The sequence below is a fragment of the Theropithecus gelada genome, chromosome 8 (assembly GCF_003255815.1).
Source record: "Theropithecus gelada isolate Dixy chromosome 8, Tgel_1.0, whole genome shotgun sequence".
NCBI lineage: Eukaryota > Metazoa > Chordata > Mammalia > Primates > Cercopithecidae > Theropithecus > Theropithecus gelada.
Genome location: NC_037676.1, coordinates 67971091 through 67998704, shown reverse-complemented (window position 1 = coordinate 67998704; position 27614 = coordinate 67971091). Strand labels below are relative to the sequence as shown.

At 39.7% G+C, this 27614-nt stretch overlaps 1 protein-coding gene across 1 annotated transcript in view; it reads left to right on the top strand.

Moving 5' to 3' along the window:
- The window catches only part of PDE7A (phosphodiesterase 7A), a 125016-nt gene extending 99712 nt beyond the window's left edge, over window positions 1-25304 (top strand). The window contains exons 6-13 of the mRNA XM_025393757.1: window positions 3127-3222; window positions 7797-7897; window positions 15354-15485; window positions 15690-15781; window positions 17758-17902; window positions 18329-18425; window positions 19080-19160; window positions 23494-25304. Coding sequence (XP_025249542.1) covers window positions 3127-3222; window positions 7797-7897; window positions 15354-15485; window positions 15690-15781; window positions 17758-17902; window positions 18329-18425; window positions 19080-19160; window positions 23494-23699 — 950 coding nt within the window. The 3' untranslated portion in view covers window positions 23700-25304. The remainder of the gene's footprint in view (window positions 1-3126; window positions 3223-7796; window positions 7898-15353; window positions 15486-15689; window positions 15782-17757; window positions 17903-18328; window positions 18426-19079; window positions 19161-23493) is intronic.
- The last annotated feature ends 2310 nt before the right edge of the window (window positions 25305-27614 follow it).

Sequence of the window (27614 nt, the reverse complement as noted above, 5' to 3'; positions counted from 1 at the left end):
AAATTCCTTTAGCTTATACTATATAATGAGAATGGTTTTCCTTTTAAAACTGCTTCACCTGAAATGAATTCTCGATAACATACTTTCATGGTATCCAAGTGTATAGTTTTCCTTTCTTGCTTATTGATCCAATGCTTTCTTGTGTTTCTTATGCTGGCAATTTCCCAGATGATATTGGGGGGAGGACAGGAAGGCAGAGGAGGAAGCAAAATGCAGTGATTTGTGCCAAGACAAATGGTCCCCAGCTTGTCTGCTACAAGGAGGGAAGTAGTTATTGTCTGGTAGGATGCATTTGGAATTCCTTTTGTAGGATTGAGGGCATTAAGTGATGCGACAGAGCAAAAGCTTATCACTCCTGAAGACACCTGGTTCGTGAGGACACTAGCTGCCAGGCCTGCGTTGTCAGGGTAGCCTGCTCCTTCCAGCCAGATCCCTTCTGGGATCACCTTCTTCTGAAAATGACTGAGGCCCACTCTTCCAGAGGCAGTTCTATCTTTTGATATATTTTTATGAGGGTAGCTTTTCTTAAAATACAGTTTTCTTTTTCAGAAAGTGTTTGTTTCCATTTCCATTTTTTAAAAAGTTCTTCTTTGCCTGGTTTTTGTTTAACACAGCTGAGCATCTCTTCTTTTGAAATGTTTTGTTGACTTGTGTTCTTACTGGTGTTATAATCCTCAGTTGGTATCTTGCATGCCGCTTTTCAGTTACATATGGGTAGTACACTTTAAGAGCCTGGTTCTTGTCAGATTCCCTTAAAGTTCCTAGTGGGGACGTTACATGTGTTTCTTCACTACACTTTGCCTGAATTCCAAAAGAGGGTATTTTCCTGTTAGATTGTAGCTTTCTTAAAACTTATTCTACACCCTAGAAATGGGTAATTTGTTTTGTTACATTTGAAAAACAATTTTGGGAGAACCTTATGATAATCTAAATATACAGAAAATGAATAAACATTCTAAAATATTTATATACTCGAAGATGGTTGTTACAGCATTAGTAACGGACACGTCGTTCACTTCTTCAGAAATGGCTCCACGCCACGTGGACTCGTGTTTGTACCGATAGAGCACATCAGGACCTGAACACATTTTAACATTTAATTTATTTAAAATGTAAGATTTGAAATGTTTTTTTCTTTCCAAATGAAGGCGATATGTCAAGTAGTTTATAAAAATGTCTCTTTTGGCCTGCCACATCTTTTCTGTCATTGCTCATGCAAATAATGTTCCAGTTAATGTACTTTTTCATCAGCTGTGGTCTTTTGTTGGCAGTTGGTTAGGTGGTTTTAGATAACAAGGTTAGCCAAACAGTGCTTTATTATCCTTCATAAATATTATTATTATAAATTTTCAATTTGGGACCAGTATGTCTTTTATACGTTTTTGTAAGAGTCATCATAGACTTTACAGAATACTAGAATTGTGTATCTTATTGCTATTATCTGAACATTGGCAGTAATTTATGAGTCTATGTGAAGGATGTAGTCTACTTAAAATAGACTTTTTAATATGTAGCCTATTTAAAACATGTGGTCTGTTTAATTGTTAATATAGTATATGTGTCCTATGGAAGTTTACAAAACCGAGAAATATAATAAGAGGTTTAAAAAATGGAGAAATGGAGAGTTATACCATGGAAGGGAAAACTAAACATCATAAAAATGGTGGTTTTTCCAAATTTAATTTCTATTCTTGGTGTGACTCCACTTGTCAGTGACGAAGGAGTGGACATTGAGGACGAAGACAGTCCCCATCGCATGTAGCAGCTCTTTCCAAAAACTCGCGTCTGTAGGGGGATGGAGCAGGGGAAACTGGAGGGAGCCAGGAGAGGCTGTGATTCTTTATTGTTTGAGAGATGAGAGAATCTAGAGCATGTCTGAATGCTGATGCTTATTGGGACAATATAGAAAAGAGAAAGAGATTGGTGGGGTGGGGTGGGGTGGGGATAGGTGTGTACCCGATGGAACAAGGAATATCTCTGAGGAGGTGTGGATGGGTTGGCTTTTGAAAGAAAGGGAAACTCAGCCAGGTGCAGTGGCTCACGCCTGTAATCCCAGCTCTTTGGGAGGCCGAGGCTAGCGGATCACAAGGTCAGGAGTTGGAGACCAGCCTGGCCAACAAAGTGAAACCCCGTCTCTACTAAAAATACAAAAAATTAGCCAGGCTTGGTGGTGGGTGCCTGTAATCACCACTACTCGGGAGGCAGAGACAGGAGAATCACTTGAACTCAGGAGGCGGAGGTTGCAGTGAACCAAGACGGCACCATTGCACTCCAGCCCGACAGTGCAAGACTCCATTTCAAAAAAGAAAGAAAGGGAAACTTGAGGGCTTGTATTATTTCTGTGACATATGAGGCTATGGAGAATGAGGGGGTGGATGGGAAGTAAGTATGTTGAAAGTTTAAGAAGAGCATAAAAGGCTTGAAAACAGGCATTTTAAAAAGTGAAAGAGCCAGTTCACCGGAAAAACAATATGATTGCTGGGCAGTGTTGACTCTGAGTTTATAGTGATATTCTGCCTAGTTTTGTGACTCCCCCTCCCCACTCCCCAAGCAAATCTCAGATTTTCTGCAGCTACTCTGGAAAAGCAAGTGGTTGAGTTCAGAGTTTTTAATTCTGATGATCTTGAGGTCATTGATGCCTCCTCCTAACCCTGTATGGATGAGAGTAGACACATTCTCAAGGCTAACAAGGCTGCAGCTGAGGTGTGTGCTCTGGGGCAGTCTGTTTCAGTGAAAGCAAGATGGCAGAGGCATTGTCAGGAGGAAGGTCAAGTGCAGCCACACTGAATTAGGTTACTGTGTGGGACAATTTTTAAAGTTTTCTATTGTCTATTCTAATTATTTTGGTGTCTTTAAAAAAATTAATCTATTTGAAAATGTCTAGCTTTCAGTTCTTTGGTTGTGGAAAAGTAAAACAACAAAAATTAAATTTTTCTTACAGTGAAACAAAGATGTGATGTATAAAGTTCATAACTGGTAAAATAAGAAGATGCATATTTTTTATATACAAAAAGTGGGAATTATTACTCTTTCCATGTTTTATATTCAAAATCCATATTTCAAAGCATAATGTAATTGTGTTGACTGGTATTTCCTACTAATGTAATGTCTCTTCTTTCTTTTTAGGAAATAGTCTAGTAAGCTTAACCTTTCATTTATTTAGTCTTCATGGATTAATTGAGTATTTCCATTTAGATATGATGAAACTTCGCAGATTTTTAGGTAAGTGATTCTAACCCATTAACAGTACCAAGATTTACATTTATGTAAGAACCTGTTTGTAAGTTTTATCTCAGTTATATCGGTTAGCTATTGCTTTATAATAAACCAGCCAAAATTAGTGACTTAAAACAACACACAGTTATTTAACTGTTGCATCTGTGGGCCTGTTAAATGCTTCTTTTGGTCTGGGTGAGCTCATCTGTGCACCTGCAGACAGCAACAGGTGAGCCGTATGTTGGTTTTGTAGAGACCTCAGCTAGGATACCAGGCTGATCCATCTCGGCTCTACATAGTCTTCTGTTAAATTTAAAAGAAGCAGAGGAGTTTGGCACCATAATAGATTTACATTAAAAACAAAAAAGAATTATTTATTTTACAATTAGCAGAGCTTGTTCAAACAGTAGTGCCAGGTTTCCAAGGGAGCTGATGTCCCCAGGCCTCTGGAGCCCTGGGCTCAGAATCGGCCCACCTTCACTTCTGCAGCAAGTAGCCACAGCAAATCAGACCAGGGATGCACTACACCTGTTCGTGCAAAGGCTGCAAAGTTACAGAACCATAGATATGGGGAATAGTGAATACTTGATTTCATTTTGCAATGTTTCTTACATTGACCACAGATTGCTGACAAAGGTGACACAATTTCTGTACTTTTCTAAATTTTCAAAGGCTAAAACTTTAAAAGATCAGGTATATTGCAGTTAGGTTTCTTCTTTTTCTGAGCCCTAAAATCTCTTTGACAGTAGACTTTAAAGATTATTTGGGACCAGGTGTGGTGGCTTACACCTGTAATCCCAGCACTTTGGGAGGCCGAGGCGGGTGGATCACTTGAGGCCACGAGTTGGAGACCAGCCTGGCCAACGTGGCAAAAACCTCATCTCTACTAAAAATACAAAAACATTAGCCAGGCATGGTGGTGCACGCCTGTAATCCCAGCTGCTCGGGAGACTGAGGCACAAGATATCAGCTCTAGTCTTCCTTCTTGTAATATCCACCAATCTCTCCTGGCTGGTTGTACCTGAGGAAGGAATTCACGATTCCTGGTGAAGTCTTTGCTTGTGCTTTAGGTGGAGAGGGGAACTTCAGAGAAAGTACTCTTCTGCATTTGCTGCTCTGAGTTTGAAGTCCAAAGCAGCATATTTTGGGGTCTCATTTTCTGACCCTCATTGTGGTATTTCATATAGTGCCCAGATCAAGAGATAGTTTAATTTGTAATTTATGTTTGGTTATATAAACTTTGCTTATATACAGCAAAAAAGATTGCAACTTAATGAAGGCTCACATAATCATTAGCGTTTTGTTCCAATAAAATATTTTAAAGTAAGGTGTTTACATCTTTTTTTTTTTTTAAAGACATAATGCTATTGTACACTTAATAGACTATAGTGTAAACATAGCTTTTGTATGCACTGGGAAACCCAAAATTTTGACTTGCTCTATTGCAATATTCACTTTATTTTAGTGGTCTGGAACTTAACACTAAGTATATCGCTGTTATGCCTATACTTAATAGTGAGAGACCATCATATTGCTTTGCTATCTTTTTAAAATCATTCAATTTTATGTAGAGAGAAATTACAAATTATTCAGGAAGTAATGTATTACTGTAAGAAAATGGTAAAACTGTAGAACTATAAAATAAGATGTTGCTGGTAGGGACATTTAATATTTCATACATGCTGGGCACAGTGGCTCATGCCTGTAATCCCAGCACTTTAGGATGCTGAGGCAGGTGGATCACTTGAGGCCAGGAGTTCGAGACCATTCTGGCCAGCATGGTGGAACCCTGTCTCTACTAAAAATACAAAAATTAGTCAGGCGTGGAGGCGTGTGCCTGTAATTCCAGCTACTCGGGAGACTGAGGCAGGAGAATTACTTGAACCCAGGAGGCAGAGGTTGTAGTGAGCCGAGATCGTGCCACTGCACTCCAGCCTGGGCAACAGAATGAGACTCTGTCTCAAAAAAAAATAATAATCATTCATATAACCATTTTTGCTAACTTGCAACTGCTTTATCTAGGTAAACAGAAGCCTGTGTAATTGTACAGATATAATTTTGTAGTAAATTCTCAAGTTTATAATTAAAATAGTGTGAGTAGCCCCAGTAGCTATACTGGCAATTATAAACATGCATATCCCCGCTTTGCACATTGTTCATATGAATACTTGGCTGTTTCTGCCCTTATCCTGCTGCCACTAATTTGGCAGCCACTAGAACAGGTTTATGAGAGAATTAAGCCTTAAAGCCATAAGGAATCCACTGGCTACAATGGGTTATCTTATGTGCAATGTATCTGGAATGGCTTCGGCTCTATACTGTCTTTGGGAGAATTGAGAAAATAATAACTCAGGTGTTTTTTGTTTGTTTGTTTGAGACAGGGTTTCACTGTATTGCTGAGACTGGAATGCAATGGCATGATCATGGCTCACTGCAACCTCAACTTCCCAAGCTCCAGCCAGCCTCCCACCTCATCCAGGCTGAGGCAGGAGAATCCCTTGAACCCGGGAGGTGGAGGTTGCAGTGAGCTGAGATCGTGCCACTGCACTCCAGCCTGGGCAACAGGACAAGACTCCATCTCAAAAAAAAGAAAGCCTCAATACCAAGAATGTACAGCCAAATGAAGAGCTCAAAATATTAACTCAGACTTCGGACTTCTACTTAGAACTCTGGTTTAAAAAAAAAAAAATTATTACATAGGGCTTTTGAGAAGCTTTTCCTTTGGAGAGTCTCGCTCTGTCACCTAGGCTTGAGTGCAGTGGCGCGATCATGGTTCACTGCAGCCTCAACCTCTCGACTCATGCTATCCTCCCACTTCAGCCTCCTGGGTAGCTAGGAATATACATGTGCACCACCACACCATGCTGCATTTTTATTTTTAGTACGGACAAGGTCTTACTAATGGCCTAGGCTGGTCTAAAACTCCTCACCTCAGGCAATCCTCCAGCCTCGGCCTCCCAAAGTGCTGGAATACAGGTGTGAGGCAGCGCACCTGGCCTTGAGAAACTTTTTAATGTGTATTAATTGTAAGTAGTATGCCTGAAATACTGTACAGTAGTCCCCCTTTATCTCTGGTTTTGCTTTCGGTGGTTTCAGTTACCTGTGGTCAACTGTAGCCTGAAAATATTAAATGGAAAATTCCAGAAGTAAGCAATTCATAAGTTTTGAATTGCACACCATTCTGAGCAGCGTGATGAAATCTCATTGCGTCCTGATCCGTGCTGGTTATCAGATCAGCCGTGTTGGTATCACAGTGCTTGTGTCCGTCACCCTTATTTTACTTCATAATGGCCCCAAAGCACAAGAGTTGTGATGCTGGCATATTGTTATAACCGTTCTATTTTATTTTAGTTATTGTTAATTTCTGACTGTGACTAACATAAATTACGCATTATCGTAGGTGTGTTCGTATAGGAAAAACACAGTATAAATAGGATTTGGTGCTATCTGTGGTTTCAGGCATCCATTGGGTGTCTTGGAACATATCCCCCAAGAATATGAGGGGACTACTGTACTAAAATATAAATTATAAAACACATACGGCTGGGCATGGTGGCTCACACCGGTAATCCCAGCACTTTGGGAGACCGAGGCGGGTAGATCACCTGAGGTCAGGAGTTCAAGACCAGCCCGGCCAACATGGTGAAACCCCATCACGACAAAAATACAAAAATTAGCCGAGCATGATGGCAGGTGCCTGTAATGCCAGCTATTTGGGCGGCTGAGGCGGGAGAATCACTGGAACTCGGGAGGTGGACGTTGCACAGTTAGCTGAGATCATGCTGTTGCACTCCAGCCTGGGTGACAGAGCGAGACTCCATCTCAAAAATAAATAAATAACTACTTACAAAAATAGCTTATTAGGTGGGGCACAGTGGCTCACACCTGCAATGCTAGCACTTTGGGAGGCCAAGGCAGGTGGACTCCTTGAGCCCAGGGCTTTGCAACCAGCCTGGGCAACATGGCAAGACCGTGTCTTTACAAAAAAATACAAAAAATGAGCCAGGCATGGTGGCATGCACCTGTGGTTCCAACTACTTGGGAGGCTGAGGTGGGAGGATTACTTGAGCCCAGGAGGTCAGGGCTGCAGTGAGCCATGATCATGTCACTGCACTCCAGCCTGGGCAACGAAGTGAGATCCTGTCTCAAAAAAACACTCTTAACCAAGGGTATTGAAAAGGCTATTTGAAAGGATGGGACGGAAGCAAGTGCAGAATTCTGATGGTCTGTCGCACTCACTTGGCGATTGTGTTTCCCCATCACAGGTAGGCTTGCTTTCCTTTGAGACCACTGGATTTGTGTGTTATGCTGGTAGGGCCATCATGTACGTTGATGGCAGGGGGCACAACTCCACCTCGAAGCCTAGTCTGTTCTTCTATGATAGCATAGGGAGTCAAATTGATATTGATTCTTTTGGTATACATGTGAGTTGTGAGGTGATTATCATCTGCCCGAATCAGCACGATTTTAACCAATACCTACATGAAAAGGATGAGTGGGTAACTCATAATTATCACAGTTTTTGCACTTGTATATGTTGCTCATATACAGTAAAATCGGGATCTCTTTCTTTGATGCAGTTATGATTCAAGAAGATTACCACAGTCAAAATCCTTACCATAACGCAGTCCACGCTGCGGATGTTACTCAGGCCATGCACTGTTACTTAAAGGAACCTAAGGTAAGAGGTTGACATTGATTTCAGGTGAAAATCATAAGAAAATTCCTTTTGATTTACTTTCACATACTTCTCCTGAAGTTACTGCCTTGACTGAAAATCACAGGCTTCCTTCACAAGAATGAGATCTAGCTCAATCAAGTTTCTGAATCTGGCTGTGTTTCGAAGTGCAATAGCTAGAGAATTGGGTGGTTGTTGAGAGAGAGGCTGGAGAAGCCCAAGCAAGGGCCAGGTCACTTGAAACCTCGACTGCTGGCATTTACACTGAGCTCCACATGGGCTCCCTGTGGGCAGGGACAGCCTTGGTCTGACTCAGTGAATGAATGGGGAGCTACAGAGAGGAAGCAGGAGACTTTAGAAAATTATCCTGGCTGTGGTGTGAAAATAAATCGTATCAACAAAAAGCCTGAACACCTGCCAGGAGTTACTTTGGTGTTTCATGGAAGAGAGCAGAGTGGCCTTGATGAAGTAGAGACGTGGATAGTTTGCAAGTTCTCTTGGGAATTAGAATGAACAGGATGTGGTGTGTGAATGCATTTGGGGGAAAGAAACAAGTCAGTGAAGACTGGTTTGGGCAGTTGAGCAGAAGGTGGAAGTCTTCTATGAGAGGAGGAATGTAGAGAGGAACAAGTTTTGGGGGTAAGGCTTGTAGAGACAATGAGCACCATTTTGGATCCGTGATGTTAAATGTATTTGACATCCCAATATAGAAGTCTAGTGGAGAGTTACATAAAAGAGTCCGAAGTATAGGAGAGAAATCAGACTTTATGTATGGATTTGGGAATCATTGTCTGCAGATGTTAATGAAAGCCATGTTTGCCCCTGGACATTTCCTATCCCTGGCAGTTCTGCAATTATGTCTGCCTACCCCATCCCTATTTCAAAACTGCTGTCTCCCTAGATCTTAGTTCTGGCTAAGGTGTTAGGCGGGAAACAGGATGACCAAACTGGCTTGTACCTGTTGATGCCAACTTAAGAACATAGCTAATCTTCTGATTATTTAAGAGATCATAGAATATGTGAAAATGCCCCAGTTTGTTTTTTAGTATATGTATCATAACTTTTTAAAAAATCAACTTTATTGTAGTAGAACTTATATGCAGTAATTTAGTGCATACATTTTATGTGTACAGTTTTGACAAATGTATACTCCCAATCACCCAACTGCTTTTTTTTCTGAGAGACAGGGTTTCACAGTGTTGCCCAGACTGGAGTGCAGTGGCGTGGTCATGGCGTACTGCAGCCTCGACATCCTGGGCTCAAGCTGGAGCTAATTTTTTAAATTTTTGTAGAGATGGGGTCTCACTCTATTGCCCACCCCAATTTTTTAATCAAAGTTTTAAAAAACTCTGGGCCAAGACTGCATCCTCTGTTTGAGAATGTTGTGGGAGAGATTGATGAGTATTCACCATACAGTCTGGTAAGTGGAAAGATGGTAATAAGTTATCTGCAGCACACAGGAGGGTTAACCTGGTCAGTGAAGGCTTCTGCACTCCCATCTCCCTCTGGGCACACCCAACCCAAGCCAGGGGCAAGGAAATCTGGGTGATGCCAGGTGAGCAGGGCAGGGACACATGTGAACAAAAATTAATAAAACCATGATTTTGAACACTTTTTGCCTGTGGAGTTCTGATAATACTTAAACACTTTTCATCCGTAACATACTCATTGAACACTACCCAAGGCTTCAATTAAGGATATAGATAAAATCACAAAGCCCTACAATGCAAGCATTTCCCTTGTCCCTTATCATAGTGAACATTTTTAAATGGAGTCACCCAGGGCTGGGTGCGGTGACTCATGCCTGTAATTCTAGCACTTTGGGAAGCCGAGGCGGATGGCTTGCTTGAGCCCAGGAGTTTGAGACCAGCCTGGTAAGACCTCATCTCTTTTATTCAAAAAAAGAAAGAAAACAAACAAACAAACAAACAAAAACAGAGTCACTCAAAGTTTTAAAAGTGAATTCTAAAAAATTTGAAGTAGGTCCAGGTGCGGTGGCTCATGCCTGTAATCTCGATATTTTGGGAGGCCAGGGCAAGAGGATAACTTGAAGCCAGGAGTTTGAGACCAACCTGGGCAATACAGCAAGACCCCATCTCTAAAAAAAAAATAAAAAGTTAGATGGGCATGGTGGTGTGTACCTGTGGTCCCAGCTACTTAGGAGGCTGACTCAGGAGGATCACTTGAGCCTGAGAGGTCAGCAGAGAGTAGTGATAGTGCAACTGCACTGCAGCCTGGGTGACGCCCTATCTTTAGATAGATAAATAGGATGGATTAGATAGATGCCTGAAGATTGTATCTCTTACGCCTGAGCCTTCGCATAGCATCACATGTTTTACACTCTTTGAACATCTGCCACATGCCAGGCTCTATCCTGGTGCTAGGAATGTGGTGGTGAGCAGAGTAGGAATGATCCCTGTCTTCATGAAGTGTACATCCCAGTGGGGGAGGCAGTCATTAAACAAATAGATAAATAGAATTTTGATCAAAATAATATGTTAGTGGCCTGGCATGATGGCTTACCCCTGTAATCCCAGCATTTTGGGAGGCCGAGGCTGGTGGATCACCTGAGGTCAGGAGTTTGTGACCAGCCTGGCCAACATGGTGAAACCCCGTCTCTACTAAAAATACAAAAATTAGCTGGGTGTGGTGGCGGGTACCTGTAATCCCAGCTACCTGGGAGGCTGAGGCATGACCATCGCTTGAACCTGGGAGGCAGAGGTTCCAGTGAGCCGAGATCACGCCACTGCATTCCAGTCTGGGTGACACAGCGAAACTCAGTCTAAAATAATAATAAGAAGAAGCAGCTAGAGAACGACCAATAATAATAATAATAATACGCTAGAGAATGACCAGGTGGATGGCAAGAGTTTTACAACTTTAGATAGGATGATCAGAAATCACTTAAGTGGACAGTACATAACTAAGGAGTCATCCATAAAAAAGTCCAGGTACAGAGGGAATAGTAAATAGAAAGACTTAAGTATATATATTTTGTGAGAAATTTGTTTTCAGTTTTTATACCTTATAATTTATATGGAAGAGCTAATTCTTGGACTCTTGTCTATATGAAAAAAAGAAATATTTCAAGCCAAAGAAATTACTGGAAATTTTGGAGACAAACTCATCTCTCTCTATATGCATTGTCACTAACTTGAGTATTTATTTTTTATGTCCTCAAGGCTGAAGTTATGTGGATTATAAAGCATTTTGTTCAAGTTGAGTCCAAAGTCTCCTTGATTGATTGACACTGGTAACATTCATAGTTGTCAGCTGAGGACATTGTGATTTTCCCTTTGTTTCCTATTTTAATGTTTAGTTTCATGTTTCTGTAATGAGTTTAGTTACTTTACTTAATAACTATACTTAAACTAAGTCTAGATAAGAATTACGCTTACACATCCCAGACATAAACCCACTGTAACACTGAACCTTTAAACTTTGCTCTACTTGTCCCTGGCAGTTGACAAAAGAACCTGGCCCCCCACATCCCTCCCTGGCGCCTGCATCCTTCCCTTTGATATCAGCGAGACTGGTAATGGTTGAATTGCCTTTCTTATGAATATACACTTATTCATGCTCTGAGTAGATGCTAATTGCTAGTGACAAAAATATGAATAAGATAGGAATTTTGGCCCCCAGAATCTCACTTGTAAAACATGGGAACCTTACGTGGAAACCACAAGAATGTCAGGCCTCTAGGACAGGAATTTTTGTCTGTCTGTCCCCTAATATTTACCTGTCCCCTAAAACAGCACCGGACATGGTAGGTGCTTGGTGAATATGAGCTGTTAATGAATGATATTGTATATGGGCTTTATCGTTGGCTGGGTTTACGCTAACTGTTCTCTGTTTTTATGTTTTTGTTTTGTTCTGTTTTGTTTTTCAGATGGAGTCTTGCTCTGTTGCCCAGGCTGGAGTGCAGCGGCACGATCTCAGCTCACTGCAACCTCCGCCTCCTGGGTTCAAGCGATTGATTCTCTTGTCTCAGCCTCCCAAGTAGCTGATAGGCGTGTGCCACCACGGCCAACTAATTTTTGTGTTTTTAGTAGAGATGGGGTTTCACCATGTTGGCCTGGCTGGTCTCGAACTCCTGACCTCAAGTGATCTGCCTGCCTCGGTCCTGCAAAGTGCTGGGATTACAGGCATGAGCCACTCTGCCCAGCCTAGTTCTCTGTTTTTAGACCTCTAGAGCAGTGGCCCCCAACCTTTTTGGCACTAGGGACCAGTTTCGTGGAAGACATGTTTTCCTTGGACGGGGAGGGGGATGGTTTCGGGATGAAACTGTTCCACTTCAGATCATCAGGCATTAGATTCTTATAAGAAGTGTGCTGGCTGGGCACAGTGGCTCACACCTGTAATCCCAGCACTTTGGGAGGCTGAGGCAGGCGGATCACGATCTGAGGTCGGGAGTTCGAGACCAGCCTGACCAACATGGAGAAACCCTGTCTGTACTAAAAATACAAAATTAGCTAGGCGTGGTGGCGCATGCCTGTAATCCCAGCTACTTGGGAGGCTGAGGCAGGAGAATCGCTTGAACTCGGGAGGCGGAGGTTGCAGTGAGCCAAGCTTGTGCTATTACTCTCCAGCCTGGGCAACAAGGGCAAAACTCCGTCTCAAAAAGAAAAAAAAGAAGAAGTGCGCAACCTAGATCCCTCATGTGCATAGTTGACAATAGGGTCTGTGCTCCTATGAGAATCTACTGCTTCCAAGGCAGAGCTCAGGCAATAATGCTCACTGGCTGGCAGCTCCCCTCCTGCTCTGCACTGGTTCCTATCGGGTTCCTAACAAGCCATGAATCAGTACCGGTCCATGGTCTGGGGATTGAGGAGCCCTGCAAGGACCGCCTTGTCCTTTTGCCTTCTGTGTGTGGGAGGTTCATTTCTTTCAGTAATTTCTCAGGATGGACATAATGTGTCAAGAATCTGTCTTCACTAGGCAGGGCATGGCGGATCACCTGAGGTTAGGAATTCGAGACCAGCCTGGCCAACAAGGTGAAACCCCATCTCTACCAAAACTACAAAAAAAAAAAAAAAAAAGAAAATTAGCTAGGCATGGTGGTAGGTGCCTGTAATCCCAGCTGCTCAGGAGCCTGAGTAAGAGAATTGATTGAACCAGGGAAGGCAGAGGCTGCAGTGAGCTGAGATTGCACCACTGCACTCCAGCCTGGGCAACAGCAAGACTCTGTCTCAAAAAAATAGAATCTGTTTTCAGAGGTAGCATCATTAGGAAAAATAAAAATACAATATTGATTCAGAACATTTTATCTCACTAAACTGCTCTCCTCCATGATAGCGCCACCTCCTTTTTACCCTCAGCAAGCCACCAGTATCTCAGGTACCTTCTTTCTGCTATTTCTACTACATTTTTGATTTGCCAATTTAGTCAAAAAAAAAAAAAAAAGCTACCACCTACAAAACTTACTGTGATAACCATTACAATGGGAAATCATAAGGGCTGGCAGGCAATGAAAACAGTAAGTTTTTCACTGAACACAGCAAAACTCACCACTTAATACTTTTCTATTTTATTGAAAAAGAACCCTAATGATGGCTTTGCAGATACAAGTAAAATCTGACCTTCACATATGTTAAATAATTTGTAGTTTCTTTTCTGGACATTTCTTTGTTGTCAGCTCTTACCAGATACAATCACAGAATGGAAATAACATCTGTCTTTTAATCCACCTTAAAAAGTTAAGTTATTGAAGTCCTCGTCTTTGTTATAATACTGAAAATTTTCTTTCCAATGGAAGGTTTTTTTTTTTTCTACAAGCAGAAGTGTTACATTTTTATATCAAATATTTTTTGAATATGTGTGATTTGTTTTTAAAGTTACTTTCTCTTCACAGAATTTTTGAGAATTCATTTACTTTTTTTCATGTTCTTATTTTTAATGGTTAACTCTTCAATATACCTGAGATTGTTTTTGATGTCGTGTGCAGTCATACGTTAATTTTTCGAATCAGTGTAATTTGGGATTATTGTATTCTCCCAGGATGTCTATTCTTCTGCCAATAAGAATGTCACCCCTTTGCACACTGCCTGATAAATCACATGTTCATAAGACATAGACAGCCGTGCCGTTCATGTGTATGTCAAGGAAGGGAGATTGCTTTAGATCCTATGCATTCTGTTCATCTTCATTATTAAAGCAGTGCTTTAGAATGCTTTATTTTTTCAATGCTTTTGTATATCCTAAAGAGGAAATAATTTTCTTCATCTTCTCCTATTCATTGACCTTCTCCATGTACTAATTATATGCGATACAAAAATAAATAATATGCATCTCTGCTTCCAGGTAGGTTATAGTTTTCCAGGAGATTCAAGCCCTCAGACAGTAATTTCTCTGACTGAGATGAACTTAACACAGGGAGTAGAAAGAGATGATTGATTCATTCTAGCAGAGAAAGAAAATAATAGAATTTGAATCTAAATTTATTTTTATCTCATTTTTAAAATTTTCAGTTTTTATATTCATTGTATAATAACATATAAATGTTAGTTCATTATAATAATCTGTAAGTAAATATACTTAATATTAGTGGTGTACGCTCCAAAGTTTTCACTGTTAGAGCACAGGATCATTACAGTTTAGTCAGCACTGTCCTAACGTAAACCTAAATAATACCATGCTCTGATGAGTGGTATTGTGGCAGGCCATGCGGTGCTGTGGGAACACAAATCTGGCCAAGTTTGCCAGAAAATGAGAGGCGATTCCTGAAAAATAGGTGATATAGTCAAGGTGATCTTTTTTATCATTGAACATTTGTCAGCTAATCACAAAGTTTTATTTATTGTGATTATTATATCAAGTAAGTTTGGTAATGATTATTGAGAATAAAGTTACAATTTCTGATGTACAAGATTGCTTTCCCTGACATGAATACATTGTGTCATTGTTATGAATGTATCCATCCATTGAGGGAGGATTTTATCACAGACTTGACACAGACTTCCACTTAACATGATTACTCATTAGCCTCCTTAAACATCAGGACTACAGGAATAACCTTATATTTTAGATTACATTATTGAAATCCAATAACCAGTTTGTTGATAAACACCCTTAAAATATTAGGTCTTTTGTTCAGTAATGGCTACAGTAATAAAAATGTGCCAAACTGTGTTTGTCATTTTAAAGCCATTATTTCTCAAAAAGAATGGTTTATGCTTTAGCTGCCATTTTAATTAAGCTTGTTAAAAATGAAATGGCCTAAGGATGAGCTCTGTAAACTCCACGTGGGCAGGGCCACTGTTGTATCATGCCAGTGTGGTGATGAGGAGGCCAGGACCTGGCAGGTGTGCTTGGTGGACCTAACGAACAACTGCCTGAAGAATGACGTGAAGAGGGAGGAGATTGCCACCACTACCATTGGCTGCTAATTCAAAACTACTGTGATGGCATAGAGCTTATTTTAGATATATCTGTGATTCATTATTCTTTTGTCACACTTCAGCTTGCCAATTCTGTAACTCCTTGGGATATCTTGCTGAGCTTAATTGCAGCTGCCACTCATGATCTGGATCATCCAGGTGTTAATCAACCTTTCCTTATTAAAACTAACCATTACTTGGCAACTTTATACAAGGTTAGTGCAATTTTATCATCAAGACTTACTATTTTTTGCATTCTAGAAAATGTTTCATATTTTGAAGAAATGAAAGTAATGAAAATAACTTCTCAGTGAATGTTAGAATTTTAACCAGATTAATATTGCTAACAGTATTGTTAGTAATGATATGTCCAGAAAGAGACGCATCATTAAGTAACTCAGAAACGTCCTTTGTTGTAGAATACCTCAGTACTGGAAAATCACCACTGGAGATCTGCAGTGGGCTTATTGAGAGAATCAGGCTTATTCTCACATCTGCCATTAGAAAGCAGGTAGGTTGGATTAAGACAAATTTAATTTGTTATTGGTTATAGAAGTTAAGTTGGTAAAGTAATTTTATAAAGTTTTAAAAATTGTAATGTTCAGGTGTTCCGCAGTTTTCAGTGTTTGTCAAATACATTATATACAATTTTAATAATTTAGACCTATCCTACTGTATAGTCGGTAACATTTTAATGGATAGTTATTTTTATGAAAGACTATTCCATGGATTTGAATACTGTAAAATCACTCCGAATACACAATGGCTCAGGCATAGTTTACTGCTTATTTACATAAATAGATATTACATATTTCCATACTCAGCTGAATAAAACCTTAAGGTCTAGGTATAAAGGTTAAGTGGATGGAATGTAAACATTCTATTATATTAAATAGATTTATTAAAATCTGTTCCCAGAAGTTTTCAAAACTGACAAGAAAATAAAGACAGTGCCTTAATATCTTCAATAGCATCATCCTGGAGTCACACTTCTGGAGCCATAGGATACAATAATGAATGAAAAAACCCTAATATTTTAGAAAAAAAAAATAAGTGGGCTATTTTAGAACCTAATAAAGAGCATTAATGTGAATAACACAATGGTGATGGTTTATAAAATCTCACATCATTGCCGTAGCGTGGTCCACACACAAGCTTTTTAGTAATGTTACACTGAGGGAAAATGCAAGTCACGAAACCATGAAAGTGGATCGAAACCATCCACGTCAAGAAAAGTGGTGAGGCATAAAAATATGTTTCAGTATTAAAATTTAAGTTCCACCTGCTGTTCTATGGTTTCCCTTTCATAATTTAAAACAACTTTATAAAAAACTAAGTATTTTATGTAATGACCGTGAGAAAAAAGTTGGACTTTAATTTTTATTTTTTTAAATCTTTATTCACAGATACCATTTGGAGTATGACAATACTTCTGGTACATAAAATCATTTTTTGCTGTAGTACAAATATGAAAATTGCTTAAACACACAGTATATGTAAATTATGATCTTAAAATTAAGACAGATTAAAATGTTTGCTTCATTATTCCCTCTTTAAAAATCATGTTTTGCATTTGATGATTAACCCTGTTGAGTTCTCAGATTTAATAAAAATGGAAATAAGGAATACTACCTAATAGCATTATTTAATGTTTTCTTCATTTAGAGTTTGCTTTATTTAACATTCAGTATTGTGAGTCTTTGTATCTATTTGACAGCTCTTTACTGATCATTATACAGAGATAGTGTTTGCTATGGCCCATTAAAACAAAATGCAAGAATTTTTTTTAAAGTGTATTTATCTTGTTAAGTGACCTGAGGCAGTTTTATAAATGATGTATGTATTTGCTGTTTGTATTAACATGTTACCTTTTTCCTTCCAGAAAAATTGGATATTCATTTACAGATAACTGATTGGTTCTTGAGTTTAACCTTGAAAACACAGTTGACTCTGAACTTTATTAAGTTGCTCAGGGGAATTGCAACAGGCATCTTAGTCAAAATGTCTGTAGGAGTCAGCTGTTGAATGGGTCATTATTCTTTCTATTTGAATCTTCCTTCTGCCTTCAGATCTCAGGCACTAAAAAGAAAACCAAAGTTGTGTAATTACCCTCAGCACGAGAATTTTCCAGCAAAGAATCCGAGCAAGGAACTTTCTCAAACAACATACCAATGTTATATTGATTTTTGTTTTTTAAGCAAATACTACTACCTTGACTGGCAAAATAAAGGCTCTCCTTTTGGGATGTTTGCATATTGGTATTTTCCTACAAACTCTCTTGGTTTTAGTTTTGATTATTTTAATAGCTTTTTTAGAAGCATTCCATAAAACTCATTTTTTTGTGTGATAAATTTTAAGTTGAATGATAGTTGGATATTTTAGGGTACTATAAAGCCTTCCGATTATTATGGTTAAGAAAAAAAAAATCAAGAAGTAAACATTTAATTGAAAGTCTTATATTTTCTGTTTGTATTTCTCTAATTCCAGGCAACAAATGGAGACACAGATAGGTGCTCTGATACTAGCCACAGACATCAGTCGCCAGAATGAGTATCTGTCTTTGTTTAGGTCCCATTTGGATAGAGGTGATTTATGCCTAGAAGACACCAGACATAGACATTTGGTTTTACAGGTAAAATGGGGCTTGGAAACATTCTATTTCTAGGATAAATTATGTGACTGTCAAACTAAAAAATGAAATATTCTAGTGTAGTTTTTCAGAGTGGTTAAATCTTGAGGGCAAGCAAAGGAATTTCCTTCAATTAGCACACACACCTTCCAGAAGGAGATCACTGGTGAATCTGCTACCTAGGAAGGCATCATCGGTTATGTTTTTCATACTCAAGATTTCTGATGAAGACAATTTTTACAAGATTAGGGTACCAATTAAGAAATAGCATTTTATTCTCATAAATTCTTACATCTAAAAATAGGAGAATTATATTTCTGGCTTATTTATTTATATTTATGGTTAATCCAGTCCTTGCACTTGGTTCTTTGGTATTATTGTCAAGTGTGTGTATATATCTTAAAACAATATTAATGTTTTGTTTGCTAGATGGCTTTGAAATGTGCTGATATTTGTAACCCATGTCGGACCTGGGAATTAAGCAAGCAGTGGAGTGAAAAAGTAACGGAGGAATTCTTCCATCAAGGCACGTTACAGTATTGAGTGATAATTAATCTATCCAGTTCATTTTTTTAACATCATAAGAATAAAATAACTCAGTAATTTACACGGGTCTAACAGCAGAGTCTTGATATTTTTAGTAACAATTCACAATAGATATACATATAATCAATACTCTACAAATTGAGCATCTGTTTTGAAAATTAGAAGTCCTCTTTTGGAATGATCAGATATATTTATGCATTTATGAGTATAGATAGATTAGGTTTGGAATTTTGCTGTACAGAAAGACTTCCCTGAACTTGTTTTATCCTTGTCATGTGTGGAGGGCCATACGAACATGAAAAACTTGTGTATGTGTAATTTAAAGCCCAGATCCAGGAATCTTTATTTCATGAACCTTCCTTTCAAGTTGTATATTAATGTGTTATAAATTAGTCTTGGGATGACATCTGGTGAAAGTTTTCTACCTCTTGCATTTAAATAAAAATATCAGCGTGGCAATCTCTTCTATGTGTGAATAACTTAAAAGTTTAAAAAGAACTAATTGTGAAGCTGTCCTCTCATGAGGATTAAGTGTGCTTTTCCTAAGAAATGCACAGGTATGTTGAAGCCTTTACTTATGTATTTAACCAGTAGATATTCTTCATATTAATACTCCTCTTTTTTTCATTTATAGGAGATATAGAAAAAAAGTATCATTTGGGTGTGAGTCCACTTTGCGATCGTCACACTGAATCTATTGCCAACATCCAGATTGGTAACTATACATATTTAGATATAGCTGGTTAGAAAAATGCCACTGTTTTTATCAAGAAGGGAAATATATTTGAAATATAAAATATTAAAATTATGCTCATTTCTATTTTTTAAAATAATTTAAGAAATTTTACCCTTGTTTTCCCTTGTTACGACTTTTCTAATTCTCATTTAATTTTGGATGTAAAAAGCATATTTTTGCAGAACAGGCAGCAGCAATAACTTGTTTCTGTTCTTATGTAAATAAGAATCCATTATTTGCCCATGTGGAAGCTTATTTTGCATCATTTGGGACTGCCATTTAAATATGGATAGGTAAACAAAGAAATGACAAAAATAAGATAAGTAACAATGGATAGGTGACCCACTGAGCTTGATCATAATATGAAGACCAGCTTCTGCCACTGCCTTTCCGGACTCTTACCACTGCCTGTTGATTCAATCTAACTCTTCAACATCCTAGACAGCCCCTTATAATCTAGCTTCAAATGCTCTGCAGCCATCTTGCCTCAGCTTCCCTCTCACTTGCCTGCAGCATCTCGGGACGCTTCTGTGTTTCCCAAGTCCATGCTGTTCTTTCACTCTTTGTGCCTCACCAGTGCTTTCCATGTGCCTCATAGAGTTATTTTTCTTGAAGAGCCAGCTCAAATGTCACCTTCTCCGGAAGCTGCTCTCCACTTGCTTTAGACGGCGTCAGTCACTTTTCTTCCAGATTCCAAAGTGCCTAATCCACTTGGTTGTGTATTCCTGGAGCCTAGCACCACACCGGAAGCAGGAGGCCCTTAAGAACTATGTGTTGAGTGAACTACTAACTGTAATATTACAGAAAGCATAATGAAAGTGTCCTGTGACTGAAGTATGTGTAGCTTGTTGCAGAAGTTCACAGGAAGGTTGACTAGGATTGAGTGTGTTGGGCTTTGGGTATAAGGGAGGGGGATTCTGCAGGGGCAGTAGCTCAACAAGGAATAGAGAGAGGAGTGTGATTTGGGTAGCTGGTGTTAAATAGGGCCTTTGAGAATCAGACTGAACACAGTGAAATACGTGCCCAAAGTTCAGAAAGATGAGGTTTCCAGAAACTCAGAAGGTAGCACAATATGTGCTACATTGTGATTGCAATGGATACTGGTGGAAGAAAGTGTGTAGTGGCCGATTTGACTGCAGAGTGACAGGTAGAGAAGGGAAGGGCATGTAGAAGTGTGGCCCAGACTTTAGGAGTGTGAGGGATGCCGAATCTCCCAGAGAGCTCAGACTGGCCAGGAATGCTGAGGGTAGCAGATGCTTTTCTTTTGGGAGGATAGTGAAACAATTTAGAACCAGATATGCTTTGTCTTGATTCTAAAGTAGAATAATCTTCAAATGCAAAAGAATACATTAGAAATGGACAAAAGTAATCCCAGCACTTTGGGAGGCCGAGGCGAGCTGATCACTTGAGGTCAGGAGTTCGAGACCAGCCTGGTCAAGATAGTGAAAGCCCCACCTCTACTAAAAATACAAAAATTAGCTGGGCATGATGGCCACTCGAGAGGCTGAGGTAGGAGAATCACTTGAACCTGGGAGGCAGAGGTTGCAGTGAACTGATATTGTGCCACTGCATTCCAGCCTGGGCAACAGAATGAAACTCCATCACTCCATCTCAAAAATAAATAAATAAATAAAATGGACAAAAGAGAACTGAATCGAAGACAGGTGAATGGGTAGTCAGCTCAGTTACTTTTAATATTAAATGTATTTTTATCTGAGTAAACTACTCCCTTGTTTAATGGGAGAACTTGCAAATGAGATTTAAAACATTGCACTTTTTATAAGGTAACAACTAGATCCCTTTCACTGTTCATCTCAAGCTATTGATCTTGTCAGTGTTGTACAGATCTAGAATGACTTGTCAGGGATAAGGTCACTGATCTGATGGTGATCGTTAACATCTGCTGACTACACACGACAACCCTAGGGGACAGGTGCTTTAAGCATCCTTATTTTCAGATGGTTTGCCCACTTCATGCAGTTAACAGGTGTTGGTGTTGGCCTTCAATCCAGGTCTTTCTGACATCAAATCCAATCCCAGCCTCTTAGCAACTCACCAAGCAGTGGTTACTACTCCCCAGCATCGGGGCAGTATGTACAAGTCATGTTGAACTAATACAGTTTCCTTCTTTGATAGGAATACTAATTTTGTTGAACAAGAAAATATCATGTACTGGATAAGAGTAAGGCATTTGACAAGGCGTCCTGTGAAATCTGTGAAGATAAAGTAGAGGCTTGTGGGGCCAGTACAATTAAATGGATTCACAAATGGTTGAACAGCTGTGTTCGAGGTACTAATTAACAGAGAGTCCTGCCCTCTGAGAGAGAGGCTGTGTCCGTGGCTCTGGCCTGTTCATTTTTATCAAGTATTTAAGATCTAAAAGAAATTTTAGGTTAACATAGACCCAGAAGTGATAGCTAATTTGTTGGCTGTTGGAGGTAAGATCCCCAAGGATCTCAACCAGTTGGAACAGTGGGAGGGATGAAATAAGGTGAATGGTGTGAAACCTATAATAATAAGGGCCTGCATGTGGGTACACAACTCGTGGCTCATGACTTTATGGCACGTAGGAAAGACAGGGCTTTGGGTGGCTGGCTCAACATGACACTGTAGTGTGAGGATGGCTGCCAGAAAGCTGCTGTGTGCTTTGACTCTAATGACACTTTTCTATGTTTGCTATCTCTTTCTCCTCACCAGAACATAAGCTCCTTGAGGGCAGGGATCTTGTCCGTCTTATTCACTGCTGTATACCCAGCCACCCTGGCACAGTGCCAGGGACATAGTAGGTTCTCAGTAAATATGTGTGGAGGGAATGGATCAATGAAAGCAAGCCTTATTGCACATATTGTACATAATATTTCAGATACCATAATTATGTACACTTAAAAATTCAGCCATCAGACCATATATAACTTTCCTGATTAAAAGTAGTGGATGCTAGTTGCTTTAATTCTGGTGGGATTCTTACGTTGGATAAATGGAACCTATGTTGTCTGTGTTCTACATGGTCTTTTGCTGCAATGAGTCTTGGATATGAAGACAATTTTAAAGCAGTGATAGAATCTGAACGTATATTTTCCCCATTCTTAACAGATCAAAATGTGAGAAAGATGTTATTTGTTCCCGATATATAATATGATTTGATTGATAGCTATTTTCTAGAGGGCTTCTTTTGACCCTGTGTAAGATACTACTTAGTATTAAGTCAGATTTAATGTGCAGTGGAGTGCTGTATAACCTAAAGATGCAGACAATCCTGAAATCACTCATTTTCCTTTTCTGACTGTGACTTAAGGGAGATTATATGAATTGTTTATCAAATAGGTCTCTGGTACACATTTGGTGTTCACTTTAATTATTTTTTTTTTTCACTAACCCCACCTGTTATTTTTAGACTGACTCTTATCATAAGTTTTGGCTTTATAAATTCTGAGTTAAATAAAATGACCAATTGTAATCATGACCAGGCATGAAGATTCCATCCCTGAGGGGTAAAGCAGTAGACTACTGCCAGCTCCACTTCAGTTCAGGCCACGTCACCCTCAGTCCTGAAGGAGACCCCTTCTTAGCCTCCAGTTGTTGCCCTGCAACTCTGCCTCAAATTGGGTTATGGCCGGGTATCCTCAGAGTTGATATGGCCAGTGTACGTTTGCTTAAGTAGAAGAATGTAGTTGTGCCACTGAGAAGGATAACCGGAAAAGATTGGATATGTTTGTCAGTTCACTTTTACGTTGAGTTACTTAAGAAATCAGTTCTTCAAAGCAAATATGTACATTTATAGACTCTGTCACCTACACACTCACAGGAATCTTTTTTTTTTTTTTTTTTTTTTTGTGAGACGGAGTCTTGCTGTGTTGCCCAGGCTGGAGCACAGTGGCGTGATCTCCACTCACTGCAAGCTCCGCCTCCCAGATTCACGCCATTCTCCTGCCTCAGCCTCCCATGTAGCTGGGACTACAGGCACCCGCCACTGTGCGTGGCTAATTTTTTTATTTTTAGTAGAGACAGGGTTTCACCGTGTTAGCCAGGATGGTCTCGATCTCCTGACCTCGTGATTCGCCTGTCTCAGCCTCCCAAAGTGCTGGGATTACAGGCGTGAGCCACCGCGCCCAGCCAAGAAATCAGTTCTTCAAAGCAGATATGTACATTTATAGACTGTGTCACCTACACACACACAGGAATCTTTTGAAAAATAAGATCTAGGTAATACTGGAGTAGGACGTAGGAAGGTTAACACTGTATAGATGATGTTTTAAAGATAAGAGTTTCAGCATATATGTTAATAACTTTTTCTTCTATTTATTTTCTCAAGGTTTTATGACTTACCTAGTGGAGCCTTTATTTACAGAATGGGCCAGGTTTTCCAATACAAGGCTATCCCAGACAATGCTTGGACATGTGGGGCTGAATAAAGCCAGCTGGAAGGGACTGCAGAGAGAACAGTCCAGCAGTGAGGACACTGATGCTGCATTTGAGTTGAACTCACAGTTATTACCTCAGGAAAATCGGTTATCATAACCCCCAGAACCAGTGGGACAAACTGCCTCCTGGAGGTTTTTAGAAATGTGAAATGGGGTCTTGAGGTGAGAGAACTTACTCTTGACTGCCAAGGTTTCCAAGTGAGTGATGCCAGCCAGCATTATTTATTTCCAAGATTTCCTCTGTTGGATCATTTGAACCCACTTGTTAATTGTAAGACCTGAACATACAGCAATATGAATTTGGCTTTCATGTGGAACCTTGAATATGCAAAGCCCAGCAGGAGAGAATCCGAAAGGAGTAACAAAGGAAGTTCTGATATGTGCCACGACTTTTTCAAAGCGTCTAATCTTCAAAACGTGAAAGTTGAATTGTTCAGCAACAATCTCTTGGAATTTAACCAGTCTGATGCAACAATGTGTATCTTGTACCTTCCACTAAGTTCTCTCTGAGAAAATGGAAATGTGAAGTGCCCAGCCTCTGCTGCCTCTGGCAAGACAATGTTTACAAATCAACTCTGAAAATATTGGTTCTAAATTGCCTTGGAGCATGATTGTGAAGGAACCACTCAAACAAATTTAAAGATCAAACTTTAGACTGCAGCTCTTTCCCCCTGGTTTGCCTTTTTTCTTCTTTGGATGCCACCAAAGCCTCCCATTTGCTATAGTTTTATTTCGTGCACTGGAAACTGAGATTTATCATAGAGTACCGCCAAGCTTTCACTCCAGTGCTGTTTGGCAATGCAATTTTTTTTTTAACAATTAGTTTTTAATTTGGGGCGGGAGGGGAAGAACACCAATGTCCTAGCTGTATTATGATTCTGCAGTGAAGACATTGCATGTTGTTTTCACTACTGTACACTTGACCTGCACATGCGAGAAAAAGGTGGAATGTTTAAAACACCATAATCAGCTCAGGGTATTTGCCAATCTGAAATAAAAGTGGGATGGGGAAGTGTGTCCTTCAGATCAAGGGTACTAAAGTCCCTTTCGCTGCAGTGAGTGAGAGGTATGTTGTGTGTGAATGTATGGATGTGTGTTTGCGTGCATGTTTGTGCATGTGTGACTGTGCATGTTATGTTTCTCCATGTGGGAAGAGATTTGAAATGTAAGCTTTTATTTATTATTTTAGAATGTGACATAATGAGCAGCCACACTCGGGGGAGGGGAAGGTTGGTAGGTAAGCTGTAACAGATTGCTCCAGTTGCCTTAAACTATGCACATAGCTAAGTGACCAAACTTCTTGTTTTGATTTGAAAAAAGTGCATTGTTTTCTTGTCCCTCCCTTTGATGAAACGTTACCCTTTGATGGGCCTTTTGATGTGAACAGATGTTTTCTAGGACAAACTATAAGGACTAATTTTAAACTTCAAACATTCCACTTTTGTAATTTGTTTTAAATTGTTTTATGTATAGTAAGCACAACTGTAATCTAGTTTTAAGAGAAACCGGTGCTTTCTTTTAGTTCATTTGTATTTCCCTTGTTACTGTAAAAGACTGTTTATTAATTGTTTACAGTTTGTTGCAACAGCCATTTTCTTGGGAGAAAGCTTGAGTGTAAAGCCATTTGTAAAAGGCTTTGCCATACTCATTTTAATATGTGCCTGTTGCTGTTAACTTTTGATGAATAAAAACCTATCTTTTCGTATTTTTATCTTTGACATTTACCTTTTAACTCAATCCTTTGGAAAACACAGTGCTAAATTACAAGGAAATCAAAGGTAGCTTCTTGGCTCTTGCATTCATCCCTCAGATGTTTACTCAGTCCGAGCTTATCTACTAATGTCTCACCTTGCAAGTGAGTAGGCCGAAGCCCAGTTAGGGCTGTTCGGCGTCCTGACTAACACAGGGGAGAGGTCAGCTTTGAGCCAGGCCTTTTGTTCCCACAGTGGTGAACTGCCTAAGACATCAGCAACTCTTGCAAGTACTAAAATACTAGTTGTATTTATTTCTATCAATCATTGGCCTTTTTAAAGTGATAAGAAAAGGCTACTCCATTCTACTTGATTGATACCAATGTAAAAAAGGTACCACTGTGCCATTCCTATATCTTCCCAGGTCCAATTCATTAGAAGGGATATGGTGCAAACTTCTAAGTCAAACACATTAACATTATTTGTACAGAAAGTGTTGATGTCCAATAGAAACAGAATGCAAGCCACATAATTTTCAGTTTTCTAGTAGCCACATTTAGAAAACACGGAATTAATTTTAGTAACATCTATTCCAATATATCCAAAATATTGTATCATTTTAAAATGTCAATATAAAAACAATGAGATGTTTTACATTCTTTTGGGGGGTACTAAGTCTCTGAAATCCAGTGTATATTGTGTACTTAACAGCACATCTCAATTTGGACTAGTCATATCTCAGGCACCCAATATCCACATGGGGCTAGTGGCTACCATATTGGACAGTGTAGGTATAGATGCCTGAGGATAGTAGAGGAATATGGTCAGCTGGTCACTCTCACGAGATGGCCATACCTCGGCCAATATTTAATGTGTACAGAAAGTCTGATAAACTCATAGATCCTTAAAAACTCAGGCGCAGTGTTTCAGTCCATAGAGAGTGGAACTGTCATGGCAAACCCACATTAACCAAGCTCACAGTAACTATGTTTTTAAAACACTATCAGTATTTTAATTTACAATGAGAAATGTAACTATCGATTATTCTCTCCCTTTAGGCAAATCTTCCTGGGAAGCCAAATTATGATCAGCTGGTGAGCATGGATTCTGAGCAAGGGAAGCAAGTTGCCTCATGCACCCATGTCCCTTTGGGGATGTATCTTCTGTGATATTCATGTTTGTGGACCAGGGTACCCGCTTCCCCTGGAAGGTGCTAGAGATTCTCTGCCAGTAGTTGCTTCTCCACATCAGCTTCTGATTGGCACGTCCATTAGATAACATCATTACCTCAAGCCTTGTTTCAGTTGAGCTCACCTGGGCTCCATTCTGCCTGTATACATCATTGCTTCTGCTCTGATCCATTGTTTGTCTTATAGTTTGAAACTCAAAAGATCATCCTATTTCCACATTCTCAGGGGAACTGCAGGTGTGGCTCCCATTTCCTGGCTATGCATATAATAAACCCATTGAAAAGTTGTTTTGTTATGTATATTTGGGGATCACCTTCTATAGCCCTACCTTTTTTTTTTTTTTTTTTTTTTTTTTGAGACAGGGTCTCATTGTTAACTAGGCTGGAGTGCAGTGGCATGATCACTGCAGCCTCCACCTCCTGGGCTTAAGTGATCCTCCCACTCAGCCTCCTGAGTGCCACCACACCGCCCAGCTAATTTTTTAAAAACATTTTTGTGGCCAGGCATGGTGGCTCACACCTGTAATCCCAGCACTTTGGGAGGCTGAGGCAGGTGGATTACCTGAGGCCGGGAGTTCAAGACCAGCCTGGCCAACATGGTGAAACCCTGTCTCTACTAAAAATACAAAAATTAGCTGGGCGTGGTGGTGCATGCCTGTAATCCCAGCAACTCGGGAGGCTGAGGCAGGAGAATCGCTTGAACCCAGGTGGCGGGGGTTGCAGGGAGCAGAGATTGTGCTACTGCACTCCAGCCTGAGCAACAGAGCAAGACTCCGTCTGGAAAAAAAAACTTGCAGAGACAAGGTCTCACTTTGTTGGCTTGGCTGGTCTTGAACTCTTCGGCTCAAGCAGTCCTGCCACCGTGGCCTCCCAAAGTGCTGGGATTACAGGTGTGAGAGGCTTGCATCAGGCCTATAGCTCTGCTGCTTAAATAGGACCTATATTACTGGAATATTGATTTTTTTTCTAGAAAAATTTTAGGAAACAGTTAAATATTTAAAAGATTACTTTTTAAAAAAGCAAGTAAATATTACAGAACAGAATGCAAAATTTATTTTACATGGGAGACTAAAAATTTTCACACACATGGCCACCCTTTGGGCCTCCTGGCTCAACATTTCAGGGACTGAGG